The following is a 19,014-nucleotide window of genomic DNA, read 5'->3' as shown; positions in this document are numbered from 1 at the left end:
AGAGGCAGTCGGGAAGACCAGGGATGTTCTCTTGATAAGTCTGTGAATTGGACCATTTTCATGTCCCGCTAAGCATTCGAAATGTAATGAGTACTATTGTGTGTCAGGGAAAATGTATGTGGTAAATTATTATTTTATTTTTATTTTGAAATGTAGTGAAGTAAAAGTTGTCAAAAATACAAATAGTAAAGTACAGATAATACCCCGAAACCACGACTTTTAAAGTATTTTTTTTGTCATTTATACCACTGTGTGTCTGTATGTTACATTTTAAACACAATGCTGAATAGGATGTGTTAGCAAAAAGCAGGCACATCCTGTGGCTCTCCAGGACAAAACACAATCGTACTATTGGTCCATCTTGTGACGCCATAGCCAGTATCCACGTCCTCAAAATAGTCTGACTTAATCAAAGAAATGTGTCATTAATTCTGACGTTTTTGCTGAGCACTTAACACTGAGGTAAAATAAGATTTAATTACATTTTTTTTTTATTTTTTATTATTTGGCCTTTATTTAACTAGGCAAGTCAGATGACTGCGCCCAAGATGTCCGCCCGTTGTTTTCAAGATAATCTACTCATGTTTGCATAAACTGCTTCACGGACCGTCTATAACCGGGTTGCCATCTAGCACTCCATGCGAGCAGTGATGACATCATCCAAAAATAGACAACAGATTTTTTACCTTGTCAGCTCAGGGATTAGATCCAGCAACCTGCTGGTTACTGGCCCAACACTCTAAACACTAGGCTACCTGCCGCCACAGAATCCCTACGGTTGACCAATCACAGACAATGTGGACTTGGGCTAGTAAACTTCGGCTTGCCTCAAAGGAGAAAAAAACGTGTGTGCATGAACTTCCGAAAAAAAAACTTTTCGAAGACCAAAATGAACAGAAACATCTCAAAATGCTGTCATAATATACAGCGTTCGGAAAGTAGTCAGACCTCTTGACTTTTTCCACATTTTATTACAGTTTTATTCTTAAATGGATAAAAATTGATTCGTTTTTTCTCATCAATCTACACACAATACCCCACAATGACAATGCAAAAACTGGTTTTTAGACATTTTTGCAAAGTCCCTGCTGCTGGAAAAACATCCCCACAGCATGAATGCTGCCATCACCATGCTTCATAGTAGCGATGGTGCCAGGTTTCCTCCAGACGTGATGCTTGACATTCAGGCCAAAGAGTTCAATCTTGGTTTCATCAGACCAGAGAATGTTGTTTCTCATGGTCTGAGAGTCCTTTAGGTGCCTTTTGGTAAACTCCAAGCGGGCTGTCATGTGCCTTTAACTGAGGAGTGGCTTCCATCTGGCCACTCTACCATAAAGGCCTGATTGGGCTGCAGAGAGATGGTTTTCCTTCTGGAAGGTTCTCCCATCTCCACAGAGAAACTCTGGAGCTCTGTCAGAGTGACCAACGGGTTCTTGGTCACCTCCCTGACCAAGGCCCTTTACGCCCGATTTCTCAGTTTGGCCTTCCCCAGATCTGTGCATCGACACAATCTTGTTTCGGAGCTCTATGGACAATTCCTTCGACCTCATGGCTTGTTTTTTTTGCTCTGACATTGTCAAGTGTGGGACCTAACCTCGACAGGTGTGTGCCTTTCCAAATAATGTCCAATCCATTGGATTTATCACAGCTGGACTCCAATCAAGTTGTAGAAACATCTCAAGGAGGATCAATGGAAACAGGAATGCACCTGAGCTCAACTTCGAGTCTCATAGCAAAGGGTTTGAATACTTATGTAAGGTATTTCAGTTTTATGGTGTATTGGGTGGAGATTGATGAAAAAAAAACATTTATTTAATCAATTTTAGAATAAAGCTGTAACTTAACAAAACGTAGCAGCTTCGATGTCCTCTTCCCTTTCCACAGGACGTAAGCACGATCAGTGGAGAGACAAATCTCTCTCTCAGCCTGCAGGTAAGCACCAGGGGAGTGACGGATGACATGTCAGGGATTACAAAAAAACAGATTCAGTGGAAACAAATGTATTGTTTATTTGATTTAAATTCACCTTTATTTATCTAATGTAGGCCTGGTTTACAATTTACAACTGCGACCTGGCCAAGATATATTGTGTTGAATAAGAAAAGTTTAATGGTTTCAAGGGTGGGTGAAAACAGAGTTGGGTGCTGTGGAATCGGTGAGAGTAACCAGAACAGAGTTGGGTGCTGTGGAATCGGTGAGGGTAACCAGAACAGAGTTGGGTGCTGTGGAATCGATGAGGGTAACCAGAACAGAGTTGGGTGCTGTGGAATCGATGAGGGTAACCAGAACAGAGTTGGGTGCTGTGGAATCGATGAGGGTAACCAGAACAGAGCTGGGTGCTGTGGAATCGATGAGGGTAACCAGAACAGAGTTGGGTGCTGTGGAATCGGTGAGGGTAACCAGAACAGAGTTGGGTGCTGTGGAATCGATGAGGGTAACCAGAACAGAGTTGGGTGCTGTGGAATCGGTGAGGACCACAAAGTGGTCGTTGTGATAATTGTTTGTGTTTCTGCTGGTCAGAGGGAGAAGGTGTTAAACAAATAGGGGGCAAGAAATGTGAATTGTTTCTCCCAAGAAAAGACTGCCATTGAAAGGAGTGATTACTGGGAGAACAGTAAACGTTGATCAACTGAAGGGGAAAATTCCTTGTGTTTGTGATGCTGGCCATTTGGTGTGACAGACAGGGTGGTGTGAGTGGGGAAACAAGAGTCGTTGTCTGTTCTTTTGAGTTTTGATGTTGAGTCTTTGTCCGACAAAGTGACGTTAGGAAATATAAGTTATCCTGTACGAGCTTTAGTGCTGAATACATTATGTTACAGGTGTGAAGGAGGGAGATTCCTGGGTGTGAGAAGTGTGCAGAAGAGCATGCGACAAAGGAATGTGTAGTTTTGGGGAAAGAAGCGGTATGAGTTAATAACAGGGGTGCCCTTGGGGCTGGGGATTTGAAGTGTCCGGTGCGAGAGAGGCAGTTGGAGATTTCCAGAGTCTGAGAAGTGCAGAAGGTGTCGTGTGCTGAGGCAGTGAAGAAAGGAGAGGAGGATGGGTCAAGGGGGAAGGATCCTGAGAGGATCCCAGTGAGTTGTAGATCTCTATCAGGACAGAGGGGTAAATCAATATGCTTCAGTAAGATTATCTTCTTAGCTTTCAAATCAATGGTTATCAACTGTACCACAGAAATGGAATGTAAATGACAGAAAATTGAGGTGGAGAGAAGTATTTGGGTGTACGAGACTTGACGCCAGAAGACTTACAGGGTGTGTTGAGTGGTGGATTTAAATATAGATAGATAGATAGATTTAAATAGTGGAGTAGGGTGGTGTCCCATCCTATCAGGTTGTTGACCTGAGGCAGGACTAAATAGATTTAAATAGTGGAGTAGGGTGTTGTTGTTTTGTATTATTATTAATTTATCGTGATCATCGTGTTAGATGATAGGGTATTTAGTTATTGATTTAATTTTTTTCAAGCAAAGTATAAGGGAGTTGTACTTCTGTCCAGTAGGTGGCGGTAATGCAACATTTATTAGATGCCCACCGCCGTTAACCCTCATTGAAGAAGAAGAAGACAAGACAACTAACGACATGGAAATGTTTCAAGAGGTAAAGTGTTTATGTTGACGATTGATAGAAGTTATACAGTTTATGTAAGTATTTGATAGAATACATGGCCAAGCATAAATGACTCACTAACTCAATAATGACTTTTACAGGACAGCTTGAACATAATTTTTGGTAAAAAACAAATCGTTGCTGTCAGAGTTGTGTTGAGCGTCCCTGCGAACGTAAGTGCTGTGCGGACTGCGGTCATCGTGACGCACGGGACTGGAGGGGACGTCAACCTAAAGCATTTGGTTTCTCTGGCCCGTGTGCTTGCGTCGAATGGTCTGCTATGTCTTCGCTTCGCGTGTAAAGGTATAAACCTGGGTTACAGAGTGAAGGCTTACAATGCTGTTTTGGTAAGAACTATTTGTGAAATCCAGATTTGTGCATTGTCTTCATAGTTAAGAATAACACGAGAGTTTGTGTGCCATTTATGGGAAATATTCTGTTTTATTTTGCAGGAACACTTGAAATATCTTAAGAAATTCACAATCAGACAAATATTCTTTGTTGGTAAGTAAGCAAACCATTTTAAAAAACAACCTAAATGAAGCCCTCAATTGGCCTGATATATTTCCCAGTTATGAGCCATGTGATAAGGCTGTCACATAACAACAAACCAATATAACCACATCATTCTGGAAGAGAGTTTTTCAATCTGTATTTGCACATAGCTCTCTGGTCTACTGTATCTCTGACCCCTGGTCTACTGTACATCTGACCCCTGGTCTACTGTACATCTGACCCCTGGTCTACTGTACATCTGACCCCTGGTCTACTGTCTCTCTGACCCCTGGTCTACTGTATCTGACCCCAAGTCTATTGTACCTCTGACCCCTGGTCTACTGTACCCCTGACCCCTGGTCTAATGTATCTCTGACTCCTGGTCTAATGAATCTCTGACTTCTGGTCTACTGTATCTCTGACTCCTGGTCTAATGGATCTCTGACCCCTGGTCTAATGAATCTCTGACCCCTGGTCTACTGTATCTCTGACCCCTGGTCTACTGTACCTCTGACCCCTGGTCTACTGTACCTCTGACCCCTGGTCTACTGTACCTCTGACCCCTGGTCTACTGTATCTCTGACCCCTGGTCTACTGTATCTCTGACCCCTGATCTACTGTATCTCTGACCCCTGTTCTATTGTACCTCTGACCCCTGGTCTACTGTACCTCTGACCCCTGGTCTACTGTATCTCTGACCCCTGGTCTACTGTATCTCTGACCCCTGGTCTACTGTACCTCTGACCCCTGGTCTACTGAATCTCTGACCCCTGGTCTACTGTAACTCTGACCCCTGGTCTACTGAATCTCTGACCCCTGGTCTACTGAATCTCTGAGCCCTGGTCTACTGAATCTCTGACCCCTGGTCTACTGAATCTCTGACCCCTGGTTTACTGAATCTCTGACCCCTGGTCTACTGAATCTCTGACCCCTGGTTTACTGAATATCTGACGCCTGGTCTACTGAATCTCTGACCCCTGACCACTGGTCTACTGTACCTCTGACCCCTGGTCTACTGTACCTCTGACCCCTGGTATACTGTACCTCTGACCCCTGGTCTACTGAATCTCTGACCCCTAGTCTACTGAATCTCTGACCCCTGGTTTCTGAATCTCTGACCCCTAGTCTACTGAATCTCTGACCCCTGGTCTACTGAATCTCTGACCCCTGTTCTACTGAATCTCTGACCCCTGGTCTACTGAATCTCTGACCCCTGGTTTACTGAATATCTGACCCCTGGTCTACTGAATCTCTGACCCCTGGTCTACTGTACCTCTGACCCCTGGTCTACTGAATCTCTGACCCCTGGTCTACTGAATCTCTGACCCCTGGTCTACTGAATCTCTGACCCCTGGTCTACTGAATCTCTGACCCCTGGTCTACTGAATCTCTGACCCCTGGTCTACTGAATCTCTGACCCCTGGTCTACTGAATCTCCTCACTGTGTTAGAGGTTACAGTATAAAGATACACATCATGTTGACATGGTGGAAGCTCCTCACTGTGTCCCCTCCCCACTTCAGGACGTTCTCTAGGGGCTCGAGCTGCCTCTGCTCTGGCCAGGCAGCTCAGTGTTCGACCAGAAGATGCAGTAGCAGGTCTCGTCTGTCTGTCCTTCCCCCTACACCCTCCAGGACAGACCCACGCCCATCGCCAGCGGAGCGAGGACCTCCGGGGGTTGCCTACGGAGGTGCCTGTGTTGTTTCTGTCTGGCACTGCAGACAACATGTGTGAGAAGGTGAGAATGGCGTTGGGCGTCTTTCTGGACCTTTTTGCATAAATGACAGCAGATCGGAGTGTAGTGATCAGACGGAAACCGTAACAACACAGCTCTCTTTGAAATTAGTTTTTTATTCTGTGTGATATTTTATTGATTTTTCGTTTACTCCCAATGTTGTGTTTCTGCAATAATGATTTCCTCCGTGTGTCCAGATCCTTCTAGAGGATGTCGTTAAAGAGATGAGATGTCCAACGACTGTTCGCTGGGTGGAAGGAGGCAACCATGGGCTCATAGTGAAGGGAAGGACGGAGGAGTCTGTCCAGGATGAACTCAACGCACATGTCTTATCATGGATTTTGGAACGAATTGCATGAAGCTGACTCTTGATTCTAAAGTTGTTGTTGGTCCACACATTCCATAGTGTGTTATTAGTGTAATATTATGAATATGTTGTGTTTATAATGTAGAAGAAATATATACTTTTATATATATATATATATATATATATTTTATAAATTAATTTTTTGGGCTAAAGGTATTGACAGATTTGCAGTGAAGAATACACTCTGCGGGGTGCTTCTCTGAAAATGAGTGGTGCCTTTTAGTGGGGTGTGTTCAGGGAAGCCAAACTTCCCCAAATATCAGTGTACAAAATCAAATCGAGTTGTATTTGTCACATTGCGCCGAATACAACTGTGAAAGTGTCAAATCCCATTGAGAGCATACGTCATTGACAGAAAAAATGTACATAATTGACAGATTTCTTTTTCAATTGTTGCATCTCGTTGTGTTGTTGTCCTCTGGTGCCTAGCTAGCCAGCTAGCTAACATTGTCCCTTTCCTAAATTAGCCATGGATGGAGATAAGGATTTGGACTTGTGGTTTTACTTAGTTCTCCGTACTGGCCAATGATTACAACGGCGATTCTGATCCAACCATAAATTCATACATTGTTTACCTGGCCTGAGAGAATAGAAGTTCAATATGTAGCTAGATGTAGAAGGCTAATGTTAACTAGCTAACGTTGGAAGTTAGGCTAGCGAGCAAGCGTTTTAGCCAGGTAGCCTAGGACAACAAAAACTGTAAGTGTGTACTGTATGACAGAGTGATAGACCGTTTCAGCAACATGAGAGGAGGATGGCGTTGGTGTTTCTCTACATGTATAGTGAGTCAACATGTTTTCTACTCGCACGAACACACACACACACACACACACACGAACACACAGACACACACACACGAACACACAGACACACACACACACACACACACACACACGAACACACAGACACACACACACGAACACACAGACACACACACACGAACACACACACACACACACACACACACACACGAACACACAGACACACACACACACACACACACACGAACACACAGACACACACACACGAACACACAGACACACACACACGAACACACACACACACACACACACACACACACGAACACACAGACACACACACACTCAACCCAGAAATCAGAACCATGGACAGCCACATCATATTTATCTTACGTTGATTGGACTAAATAGTTTTTTGGTTATCTTTTAGTTGTCTCAGTATTAGACGGAGCAGAGTTTAACTGTTGGTGCTGGAATAGAGGAGGCAGCTCCTAGTTTCTTTGCGGCTTGTGATAACGCTCTGTGGTTCTATATCAATAGTTGTTTAGAGGTTCGAAAATGTCTGAAACAAACAAGTTGATTGACCATTGCTGTTATGTCACGTAACTGGTTACTGTACCTGCAATATGCTTTGTGGACGTCACTGGACAAGAGGTTGCCATTTTGTAATAAAACTAAAATGAGGTTGCATTTATTCTGCCACTGTGTCTTCTTATTGTCTCGGCCTTTAGGCCTCTAATATATATCAGGGTCGCAAGGCATGTGGATTACCAGGTTATAGAGCAGACAGCGCAATTATCACAACACGTAGTTGTCTTTAGGTCTCTCTTTATGTAGTGTTGGGTTGTCTCTCTTTATGTAGTGTTGGGTTGTCTCTCTATGTAGTCTTTAGGTCTCTCTTTATGTAGTGTTGGGTTGTCTCTATGTAGTCTTTAGGTCTCTCTTTATGTAGTGTTGGGTTGTCTCTCTATGTAGTCTTTAGGTCTCTCTTTATGTAGTGTTGGGTTGTCTATGTAGTCTTTAGGTCTCTCTTTATGTAGTGTTGGGTTGTCTCTCTATGTAGTCTTTAGGTCTCTCTTTATGTAGTGTTGGGTTGTCTCTCTATGTAGTCTTTAGGTCTCTCTTTATGTAGTGTTGGGTTGTCTCTCTATGTAGTCTTTAGGTCTCTCTATGTAGTGTTGGGTTGTCTCTCTATGTAGTGTTGGGTTGTCTCTCTATGTAGTCTTTAGGTCTCTCTTTATGTAGTGTTGGGTTGTCTCTCTATGTAGTCTTTAGGTCTCTCTTTATGTAGTGTTGGGTTGTCTCTATGTAGTCTTTAGGTCTCTCTTTATGTAGTGTTGGGTTGTCTCTCTATGTAGTCTTTAGGTCTCTCTTTATGTAGTGTTGGGTTGTCTCTCTATGTAGTCTTTAGGTCTCTCTTTATGTAGTGTTGGGTTGTCTCTCTATGTAGTGTTGGGTTGTCTCTCTATGTAGTCTTTAGGTCTCTCTTTATGTAGTGTTGGGTTGTCTCTCTATGTAGTCTTTAGGTTACTCTTTATGTAGTGTTGGGTTGTCTCTCTATGTAGTCTTTAGGTCTCTCTTTATGTAGTGTTGGGTTGTCTCTATGTAGTCTTTAGGTCTCTCTTTATATAGTGTTGGGTTGTCTCTCTTTATGTAGTGTTGGGTTGTCTCTCTATGTAGTCTTTAGGTCTCTCTTTATGTAGTGTTGGGTTGTCTCTCTGTAGTCTTTAGGTCTCTCTTTATGTAGTGTTGGGTTGTCTCTATGTAGTCTTTAGGTCTCTCTTTATGTAGTGTTGGGTTGTCTCTCTATGTAGTCTTTAGGTCTCTCTTTATGTAGTGTTGGGTTAAATAAATAGGTTGTAGGCAGGGTAGCCTAGTGGTTAGAGCGGTGGACTAGTAACCGGAAGGGTAGAAGTGTGGTTGGGGTGGTAGGGGGAGTAGAAGTGTGGTTGGGGTGGTAGGGGGAGTAGAAGTGTGGTTGGGGTGGTAGGGTAGTAGGGGTAGTAGAAGTGTGGTTGTGGTGGTAGGGGTAGTAGAACTGTGGTTGGGGGAGTAGGGGTAGTAGAGGTGTGGTAGGTGGAGTAGGGGTAGTAGAAGTGTGGTTGGGGTGGTAGGGGGAGTAGAAGTGTGGTTGGGGTGGTAGGGGGAGTAGAAGTGTGGTTGGGGTGGTAGGGGTAGTAGAAGTGTGGTTGGGGTGGTAGGGGTAGTAGAAGTGTGGTTGGGGTGGTAGGGGTAGTAGAAGTGTGGTTGGGGTAGTAGAAGTGTGGTTGGGGTGGTAGGGGGAGTAGGGGTAGTAGAAGTGTGGTTGGGGTGGTAGGGGTAGTAGAAGTGTGGTTGGGGTGGTAGGGGTAGTAGAGGTGTGGTTGGGGTGGTAGGGGGAGTAGAAGTGTGGTTGGGGTGGTAGGGGGAGTAGAAGTGTGGTTGGGGTGGTAGGGGTAGTAGAAGTGTGGTTGGGGTGGTAGGGGGAGTAGAAGTGTGGTTGGTGTGGTAGGGGTAGTAGAAGTGTGGTTGGGGTGGTAGTAGTAGAAGTGTGGTAGGGGGAGTAGGGGTAGTAGAAGTGTGGTAGGTGGAGTAGGGGTGGTAGGGGTAGTAGAAGTGTGGTTGGGGTGGTAGGGGTAGTAGAAGTGTGGTTGGGGTGGTAGGGGTAGTAGAAGTGTGGTTGGGGTGGTAGGGGTAGTAGAAATGTGGTTGGAGTGGTAGGGAGAGTAGAAGTGTGGTTGGGGTGGTAGGGGTAGTAGAAGTGTGGTTGGGGTGGTAGGGGTAGTAGAAGTGTGGTTGGGGTGGTAGAGGGAGTAGAAGTGTGGTAGGGGTAGTAGAAGTGTGGTTGGGGTGGTAGGGGGAGTAGAAGTGTGGTTGGTGTGGTAGGGGTAGTAGAAGTGTGGTTGGGGTGGTAGTAGTAGAAGTGTGGTAGGGGGAGTAGGGGTAGTAAAAGTGTGGTAGGGGGAGTAGGGGTAGTAGAAGTGTGGTTGGGGTGGTAGGGGTAGTAGAAATGTGGTTGGAGTGGTAGGGAGAGTAGAAGTGTGGTTGGGGTGGTAGGGGTAGTAGAAGTGTGGTTGGGGTGGTAGGGGTAGTAGAAGTGTGGTTGGGGTGGTAGAGGGAGTAGAAGTGTGGTAGGGGTAGTAGAAGTGTGGTTGGGGTGGTAGGGGGAGTAGAAGTGTGGTTGGTGTGGTAGGGGTAGTAGAAGTGTGGTTGGGGTGGTAGTAGTAGAAGTGTGGTAGGGGGAGTAGGGGTAGTAAAAGTGTGGTAGGGGGAGTAGGGGTAGTAGAAGTGTGGTTGGGGTGGTAGGGGTAGTAGAAGTGTGGTTGGGGTGGTAGGGGGAGTAGAAGTGAGGTTGGGGTGGTAGGGGGAGTAGAAGTGTGGTTGGGGTGGTAGGGGTAGTAGAAGTGTGGTTGGGGTGGTAGGGGTAGTAGAAGTGTGGTTGGGGTGGTAGGGGTAGTAGATGTGTGGTTGGGGTGGTAGTAGAAGTGTGGTTGGGGTGGTAGTAGTAGACGTGTGGTTGGGGTGGTAGGGGTAGTAGAAGTGTGGTTGGGGTGGTAGGGGTAGTAGAAGTGTGGTTGGAGTGGTAGTAGTAGAAGTGTAGTAGTGGTAGTAGTAGAAGTGTGGTTGGGGTGGTAGTAGTAGACGTGTAGTAGGGGTAGTGGTAGTAAAAGTGTAGTAGGGGTAGTGGTAGTAAAAGTGTAGTAGGGGTAGTGGTAGTAGTAGAAGTGTGGTTGGGGTGGTAGGGGTAGTAGAAGTGTGGTTGGGGTGGTAGTAGAAGTGTGGTTGGGGTGGTAGTAGTAGACGTGTGGTTGGGGTGGAGGGGTAGTAGAAGTGTAGTAGGGGTAGTGGTAGTAAAAGTGTAGAAGGGGTAGTGGTAGTAGTAGAAGTGTGGTTAGTAGTAGTAGTAGTAGTAGACTGGTTGGGGTGGTGGTAGTAGAAGTGTAGTTCCAGTCTAAAATGGGGATGTGTATGGTGCTCAATTTACCCCATACAACACTAATGTTTATGTCCCCTGAACAGGAAGGGCTGTGGGATTCAGACTACAGTCTGTGTTATGACATCCTGAAGTTTGAAGCAGGTTAATCAACAGCACCTCCTGGTGGCAGTCAACAGCACCTCCTGGTGGCAGTCAACATCACCCCCCAGTGGCACATCTTGGTCACGACAATCTGCATGATACACAACATCAGTGTGACACCCTGCTGATACCTGACCATGAACGAAGACAGGTTCTCATTCTGAAATGGAAAAGCTTGAATGGGTTAAACTCAATCAGATACTGTTGTACCCCCCCCCCCCCCCCCCAAGCAACAATATATGTTATTACCCCATGCACCACTCTGTCCCATTCTCCACCACTGACGACATGAACTTTATTAAATACCCCCCAGTTGAAATGATGAGTGGACCCTGTTAACTTAATTTTAGTTATGTGGTCAAAGTGCTTAATAAGCTGATAGCATGAATACTTGAAGTCCCCCATGCATTATGCACAGGACAGGGCCACTCTATAATGACGGTCCATAGATAGAAGTGCAGTTTTATAAATAGCTGCGTGCTAATCTGCTCCCTACAGTCAGTGGGATGGACCATGGCATACTAAAGGATTAAGTAATGAACATTAAAAACCGAGATGGCAGCAAGATTCTGTTCTCTAAAACAGCAACACACGAATAGTGGCTCAATGAAATGTCCTCATCCAAGATGAAAGACATTATATAATAAGTTAACATACAAAATTAATTGAGCAGTATTGTCAACTCGCCACGTGAGGCCGACTGAACTCACACATCTCCAGGTCGATCGTATCTGACTCCTGCACTCCCGTCCACCAATAGCAACGTCCTCGCCAGACTGCCTCCTGCAGCACAACACTCCCGCCTGCCAATAGCAACGTCCTCGCCAGACTGCCTCCTTCAGCACAACACTCCCTTCCACCAATAGCAACGTCCTCGCCAGACTGCCTCCTTCAGCACAACACTCCCGTCCACCAATAGCAACGTCCTCGCCAGACTGCCTCCTGCAGCACAACACTCCCGTCCACCAATAGCAACGTCCTCACCAGCCTGAGAGAACAGTAACAGAGGAGAAGGAGGCATGTTGACAATGTTGACAATCATCTCAGTTTGATATCCTTAACATACAAAAGCACACACATTCTGGACATTGATTGAAGGCCACATAATGTAAAACCCTGTGTCCATAACCAGGCATGTCCACCATTTGGTGAAAGCCTTGAAGAAGTTCATCATGAGAGAGATGGAGAGATGGTAAAGTGCCAGGTAGTGAAAGTAATTAATCAATAATTAATTAATCAAGCTCCCCCCCCCAAAAAAAAACATAGCAGATAAACAACAGATCTTAGTTTACTCACTCACGGGTGTTTTGGAGTCTCTGACCTCAACCTCAGGAGCCAGGGAGAACAGAGCTCTGATAAGAGAGGACTTTCCCACATTACTCCTGCCGATCAAACGCGCCTGGCAACAGACACGATCTCCTTGGGCAATATTACAATAGAGCACAGCAGAGATTTTGCGCCAACCTGACACTTCTTGGTCAACAGCGCTCAATGGTGTCGACACTTGAACTGTTATGTTTGTGCTATGAGCAGAATTCAACATAATTCCAATGCAAGAACACAAATGACGCCCCTGGGTCTAGTTACATGTCAGTATGTTTTACCATAGAAAAATATACAATCTTTTCTGGTTTTCCTGGTTGTAAATAGGAACTGTACATATTGGAACCGTGTTTATGGTAGGCTGGCATTGCTAAATTGATTACGTGGGTGGAATTTGATCCACAGAAGTGTACTGTACATTATCACAACCTGTTGCTGTACTCATGAGCGGCATGATTTTCCATGTTTGAAGCAGGCCGTATCTCACTGTAGTAGACTGCATCTCACTGTAGTAGACTGTATCTCACTGTAGTAGGCTGTATCTCACTGTAGTAGGCTGCATCTCACTGTAGTAGACTGTATCTCACTGTAGTAGGCTGTATCTCACTGTAGTAGACTGCATCTCACTGTAGTAGACTGTATCTCACTGTAGTAGGCTGTATCTCACTGTAGTAGGCTGCATCTCACTGTAGTAGACTGTAGCCTGTATCTCACTGTAGTAGACTGTAGCCTGTATCTCACTGTAGTAGACTGTAGGCTGTATCTCACTGTAGTAGACTGTATCTCACTGTAGTAGACTGTATCTCACTGTAGTAGACTGTATCTCACTGTAGTAGACTGTATCTCACTGTAGTAGACTGCATCTCACTGTAGTAGACTGTATCTCACTGTAGTAGGCTGTATCTCACTGTAGTAGGCTGCATCTCACTGTAGTAGACTGTATCTCACTGTAGTAGGCTGCATCTCACTGTAGTAGACTGTATCTCACTGTAGTAGGCTGTATCTCACTGTAGTAGACTGCATCTCACTGTAGTAGACTGTATCTCACTGTAGTAGGCTGTATCTCACTGTAGTAGGCTGCATCTCACTGTAGTAGACTGCATCTCACTGTAGTAGGCTGTATCTCACTGTAGTAGACTGTATCTCACTGTAGTAGACTGTAGCCTGTATCTCACTGTAGTAGACTGTAGCCTGTATCTCACTGTAGTAGACTGTAGGCTGTATCTCACTGTAGTAGACTGTATCTCACTGTAGTAGACTGTATCTCACTGTAGTAGACTGTATCTCACTGTAGTAGACTGTAGCCTGTATCTCACTGTAGTAGGCTGTATCTCACTGTAGTAGGCTGCATCTCACTGTAGTAGGCTGTATCTCACTGTAGTAGACTGTATCTCACTGTAGTAGACTGCATCTCACTGTAGTAGGCTGTATCTCACTGTAGTAGACTGCATCTCACTGTAGTAGGCTGTATCTCACTGTAGTAGACTGTATCTCACTGTAGTAGGCTGTATCTCACTGTAGTAGGCTGTATCTCACTGTAGTAGACTGTATCTCACTGTAGTAGGCTGTATCTCACTGTAGTGGGCTGTAGGCTGTATCTCACTGTAGTAGGCTGTATCTCACTGTAGTAGACTGTATCTCACTGTAGTTGACTGCATCTCACTGTAGTGGGCTGTATCTCACCGTAGTAGACTGCATCTCACTGTAGTGGGCTGTATCTCACTGTAGTAGACTGTATCTCACTGTAGTAGACTGCATCTCACTGTAGTGGGCTGTATCTCACCGTAGTAGGCTGCATCTCACTGTAGTGGGCTGTATCTCACTGTAGTAGACTGTATCTCACTGTAGTAGACTGCATCTCACTGTAGTAGACTGCATCTCACTGTAGTGGGCTGTATCTCACCGTAGTAGGCTGCATCTCACTGTAGTAGACTGCATCTCACTGTAGTGGGCTGTATCTCACTGTAGTGGGCTGTATCTCACTGTAGTAGACTGCATCTCACTGTAGTAGACTGCATCTCACTGTAGTGGGCTGTATCTCACCGTAGTAGGCTGCATCTCACTGTAGTAGACTGCATCTCACTGTAGTGGGCTGTAGGCTGTATCTCATTCCTTTACACTTGTGTGTGTATAAGGTAGTTGTTGTGAAATTGTTAGATTAGTGTTAGATATTACCGCACGGTCGGAACTAGAAGCACAAGCATTTCACTACACCATGTGTATGTGATGTCGTGGTAATTTCCTGTATTACTAAGTGAAAGGAGAGTTTACAAACCACACACAAGTCAGAGTTATACTTTAGCCTTCATCTTTTAATAATATGAGCTTCACCATAGCCCTGTGACTTTCAGATCAATTCAGTGTCTATAAATGAATTATCTGAGAGTGCTTACAAAATAATACTTCATCTTTTATAGCCAAGATACACCCCTCTCAACTCACAATGACGAACCACAGATCTTAGGAGCTTCACAAAGGGCCTTTTACTTGAAAGAGGAGTATCCCATAACCAGATAGCATTAGCTATAAATTATCGTTCAGTTTGGTCTCCTAAGACGAGGTTCTACTTCTCGTTCTTGGTACTTCCTATTACCAAAACCATTACCTCATCCAATGGCAAATATCAATTGTCAATTCTAGATACACCCATCTCAAATACAACCCACCCCTGGACAAGCTCTCTGAGAGGAGTGAGCCTCTAGGTCATATACTAGGTCAAGACAAGTTTCAACATCAGAGGGGACATACAATGGTTCCAGACACTGCCATACAGGGAGTGACTGGAGTACAGACATTGTGGAGCCCTTCACATGGTTTCACAGATATTCACATATGAAGACGACTCCTGACCTCTCCCCTCTCTGGGCCCAAAGTGACTTTTTACCCACATAAGCATATTATGAAAATAAATAAAACATCTTATGTATCAATGTTACCTAACTAATTCTGATTCAGCCACGACAGTGACCAATAAAATTAGATTTGATTTGTCCTCCTCATCCCTACCTATCCACCCACTAGTCTCCTAACCCTGTGAGTTCTACTTGCTGCACTGATTGATGCTGAACTGCATCAGCTAATTCAGAGAAATCCTATCACTCTCTACAGTATCCCCCCCTCCCAACCTCATCCATTCACACTGTAGGCCTCGGTTACATGCAGAGGATTCTGTTTCATTCATCACCAACAAGGTAGATTTAGTATGTAACACTTTGTACGTCATGTTCCTGTGTGTGAATCATCAGTTGCCTCGGCTCCGGGCTGATATAAAGGGAGAAGAGTTGCTCTGTGCGACCTCATCGGGACTACTTAGTAAATGAGAGTGTGTCCTCTGCGTTTCTTTTTCAGAGTGAAGAGAATGATGATCCCTAAATCACATTCCAACAGGAATTACCAGCGAGGACAGGATACATTATGACCCCCAGAATGACCTCTGGCCATTTACAGTACCAGTCAAAAGTTTGGACACACATACTCATTCAACGTTTTTTGAATGAGGGAAGTAGGGTTGGAGAGAGGGAGGGATGAGAGCATGGAGAGAAGATGGAGAGAGGGATGAGAGCATGGAGAGAAGATGGAGGGAGGGATGAGAGCATGGAGGGAAGATGGAGGGAGGGATGAGAGCATGGAGAGAAGATGGAGAGAGGGAGGGATGACAGCATGGAGAGAAGATGGAGGGAGGGATGAGAGCATGAAGAGAAGATGGAGGGAGGGAGGGACGAGAGCATGGAGAGGGAGGGAGGGATGAGAGCATGAAGAGAAGATGGAGGGAGGGAGGGAGGGATGACAGCATGGAGAGAAGATGGAGGGAGGGAGGGATGAGAGCATGAAGAGAAGATGGAGGGAAGGATGAGAGTATGGAGAGAAGATGGAGGGAGGGAGGGATGAGAGCATGGAGAGAAGATGGAGAGAGGGAGGGATGAGAGCATGAAGAGAAGATGGAGAGAGGGATGAGAGCATGGAGAGAGGGATGAGAGCATGGAGAGAAGATGGAGGGATGAGAGCATGGAGAGAAGTTGGAGGGAGGGAGGGATGACAGCATGGAGAGAAGATGGAGGGAGGGAGGGAGGGATGACAGCATGAAGAGAAGTTGGAGAGAGGGAGGGAGGGAGGGAGGGAGGGAGGGAGGGAGGGATGAGAGCATGGAGAGAAGATGGAGGGAGGGAGGGATGAGAGCATGGAGAGAAGTTGGAGGGAGGGATGACAGCATGAAGAGAAGTTGGAGGGAGGGATGAGAGCAGGGAGAGAAGTTGGAGAGATGGAGGGATGAGAGCATGAAGAGAAGATGGAGGGAGGGATGAGAGCATGAAGAGAAGTTGGAGGGAGGGATGAGAGCATGGAGAGAAGATGGAGGGAGGGATGAGAGCATGGAGAGAAGATGGAGGGAGGGATGAGAGCATGGAGAGAAGATGGAGGGAGGGATGAGAGCATGAAGAGAAGTTGGAGGGAGGGAGGGATGACAGCATGAAGAGAAGTTGGAGGGAGGGATGAGAGCATGGAGAGAAGTTGGAGAGAGGGAGGATGAGAGCATGAAGAGAAGATGGCGGGAGGGATGAGAGCATGAAGAGAAGATGGAGGGGAGGGGATGAGAGCATGGGAGAGAAGATGGAGGGATGACAGCATGAAGAGAAGTTGGAGGGAGGGATGAGAGCATGGAGAGAAGTTGGAAGAGAGGGAGGGATGAGAGCATGAAGAGAAGATGGAGGGAGGGATGAGAGCATGAAGAGAAGATGGAGGGAGGGATGAGAGCATGGAGAGAGGGAGGGATGACAGCATGGAGAGAAGATGGAGGGAGGGATGAGAGCATGGAGAGAAGATGGAGGGAGGGATGAGAGCATGGAGAGAGGGGGGGATGAGAGCATGAAGAGAAGATGGAGGGAGGGAGGGATGAGAGCATGGAGAGGGAGGGAGGGATGAGAGCATGAAGAGAAGATGGAGGGAGGGATGAGAGCATGGAGAGAAGATGGAGAGAGGGAGGGATGACAGCATGGAGAGAAGATGGAGGGAGGGATGAGAGCATGGAGAGAAGATGGAGGGAGGGATGGAAGCATGGAGAGAGGGGGGGATGAGAGCATGAAGAGAAGATGGAGGGAGGGAGGGGGATGAGAGCATGGAGAGGGAGGGAGGGATGAGAGCATGAAAGAGAAGATGGAGGGAGGGAGGGAGGGATGAGAGCATGAAGAGAAGATGGAGGGAGGGAGGGATGAGAGCATGAAGAGAAGATGGAGGGAAGGATGAGAGTATGGAGAGATGATGGAGGGAGGGAGGGATGAGAGCATGGAGAGAAGATGGAGAGAGGGAGGGATGAGAGTATGAAGAGAAGATGGAGAGAGGGATGAGATGCATGGAGAGAGGTGATGAGAGCATGGAGAGAAGATGGAGGGATGAGAGCATGGATAGAAGTTGGAGGGAGGGAGGGATGACAGCATGGAGAGAAGATGGAGGGAGGTAGCGAGTGATGACAGCATGAAGAGAAGTTGGGAGAGAGGGAGGGAGGGAGGGATGAGAGCATGGAGAGAAGATGGTAGGGAGGATGAGAGCATGGAGAGAAGTTGGAGGGAGGGAGGGTAGACCGCATGGAGAGAAGATGGAGGGAGGGAAGGGATGACAGCATGAAGAGAAGTTTGGAGGGGAGGGATTGAGAGCATGGAGGAAAGATGGAGGGAGGGATGAGAGCATGAAGAGAAGTTGGAGGGAGGGATGGGCAGCATGAAGAGAAGTTGGAGGGAGGGATGAGAGCAGGGAGAGAAGTTGGAGAGATGGAGGGATGAGAGCATGAAGAGAAGATGGAGGGGAGGATGAGAGCATGAATGAGAAGTTGGAGGGAGGGATGAGAGCATGGAGAGAAGATGGAGGGAGGGATGAGAGCATGAAGAGAATTGGACAGGGAGGGATGAGAGCATGGAGAGAAGATGGAGGGCATGAGAGCATGGAGAGAAGATCGGAGGGAGGGATTGAGCATGAGAGAAGTTGAGGGAGGGATGAGAGCAATGGAGAGAAGATGGAGGGCGGGATGAGAGCCATGAAGAGAAGGTGGATGGGAGGAACGGGATGACAGCATGAAGAGAACGTTGGAGGGTAGGGATGAGATCATGGAGAGAAAGTTGGAGAGAGGGAGGGATGAGGAGCATGAAGAGAGATGGAAGATGGATGAGAGCATGAAGAGAAGTTGGAGGGAGGGATGAGAGCATGGGAGAAGATGGAGGGAGGGATGAGAGCATGGAGAGAAGATGGGAGGGAGGGATGAGAGCATGAATAGAAGTTGGAGGGAGGGATGAGAGCATGGAGAGAAGATGGAGGGAGGGAGAGAGCATGCAGAGAAGATGGAGGGAGGGATGAGAGCATGAGAAGAGTTGGAGGAGGGAGGGATGACAGCATGAAGAGAAGTTGGAGGGAGGGATGAGAGCATGGGAGAAGTTGGAGAGCGGAGGGAATGAGAGCATGAAAGAGAAGATGGAGGGAGGGATGAGAGCATGAGAAGAATTTGGACGGAGGGATGAGAGCATGAGAGAAGATGGAGGGAGGGATGAGAGCAGGAGAGAGAGAGATGGAGGGAGGGATGAGAGCATGAAGAGAAGTTGGAGGGAGGGATGAGAGCATGAAGAGACGTTGGAGGGGAGGAGGGATGACAGCATGAAGAGAAGTTGGAGGGTGGGATGCGAGCATGGAGAG

At 46.4% G+C, this 19,014-nt stretch overlaps 1 protein-coding gene across 1 annotated transcript; it reads left to right on the top strand.

Annotated features, from left to right (window-relative positions):
- Positions 1–3,519: 3,519 nt before the first annotated feature.
- On the top strand, positions 3,520–7,656 carry LOC109880764 (testis-expressed protein 30). The gene is made up of 5 exons (XM_020472958.2): positions 3,520–3,599; positions 3,710–3,955; positions 4,061–4,112; positions 5,626–5,840; positions 6,035–7,656. Exons 1-5 carry the CDS (start codon positions 3,582–3,584, stop codon positions 6,194–6,196), a joined length of 693 nt encoding a protein of 230 aa, XP_020328547.1. The 5' UTR covers positions 3,520–3,581; the 3' UTR covers positions 6,197–7,656.
- Positions 7,657–19,014: the final 11,358 nt, after the last annotated feature.

The sequence above is a fragment of the Oncorhynchus kisutch genome, linkage group LG2, assembly GCF_002021735.2.
Source record: "Oncorhynchus kisutch isolate 150728-3 linkage group LG2, Okis_V2, whole genome shotgun sequence".
Taxonomy (NCBI): Eukaryota; Metazoa; Chordata; class Actinopteri; order Salmoniformes; family Salmonidae; genus Oncorhynchus; species Oncorhynchus kisutch.
The sequence above is the reverse complement of the archived record's forward strand: the minus strand, read 5'-3'. Positions and strand labels throughout refer to the sequence as shown.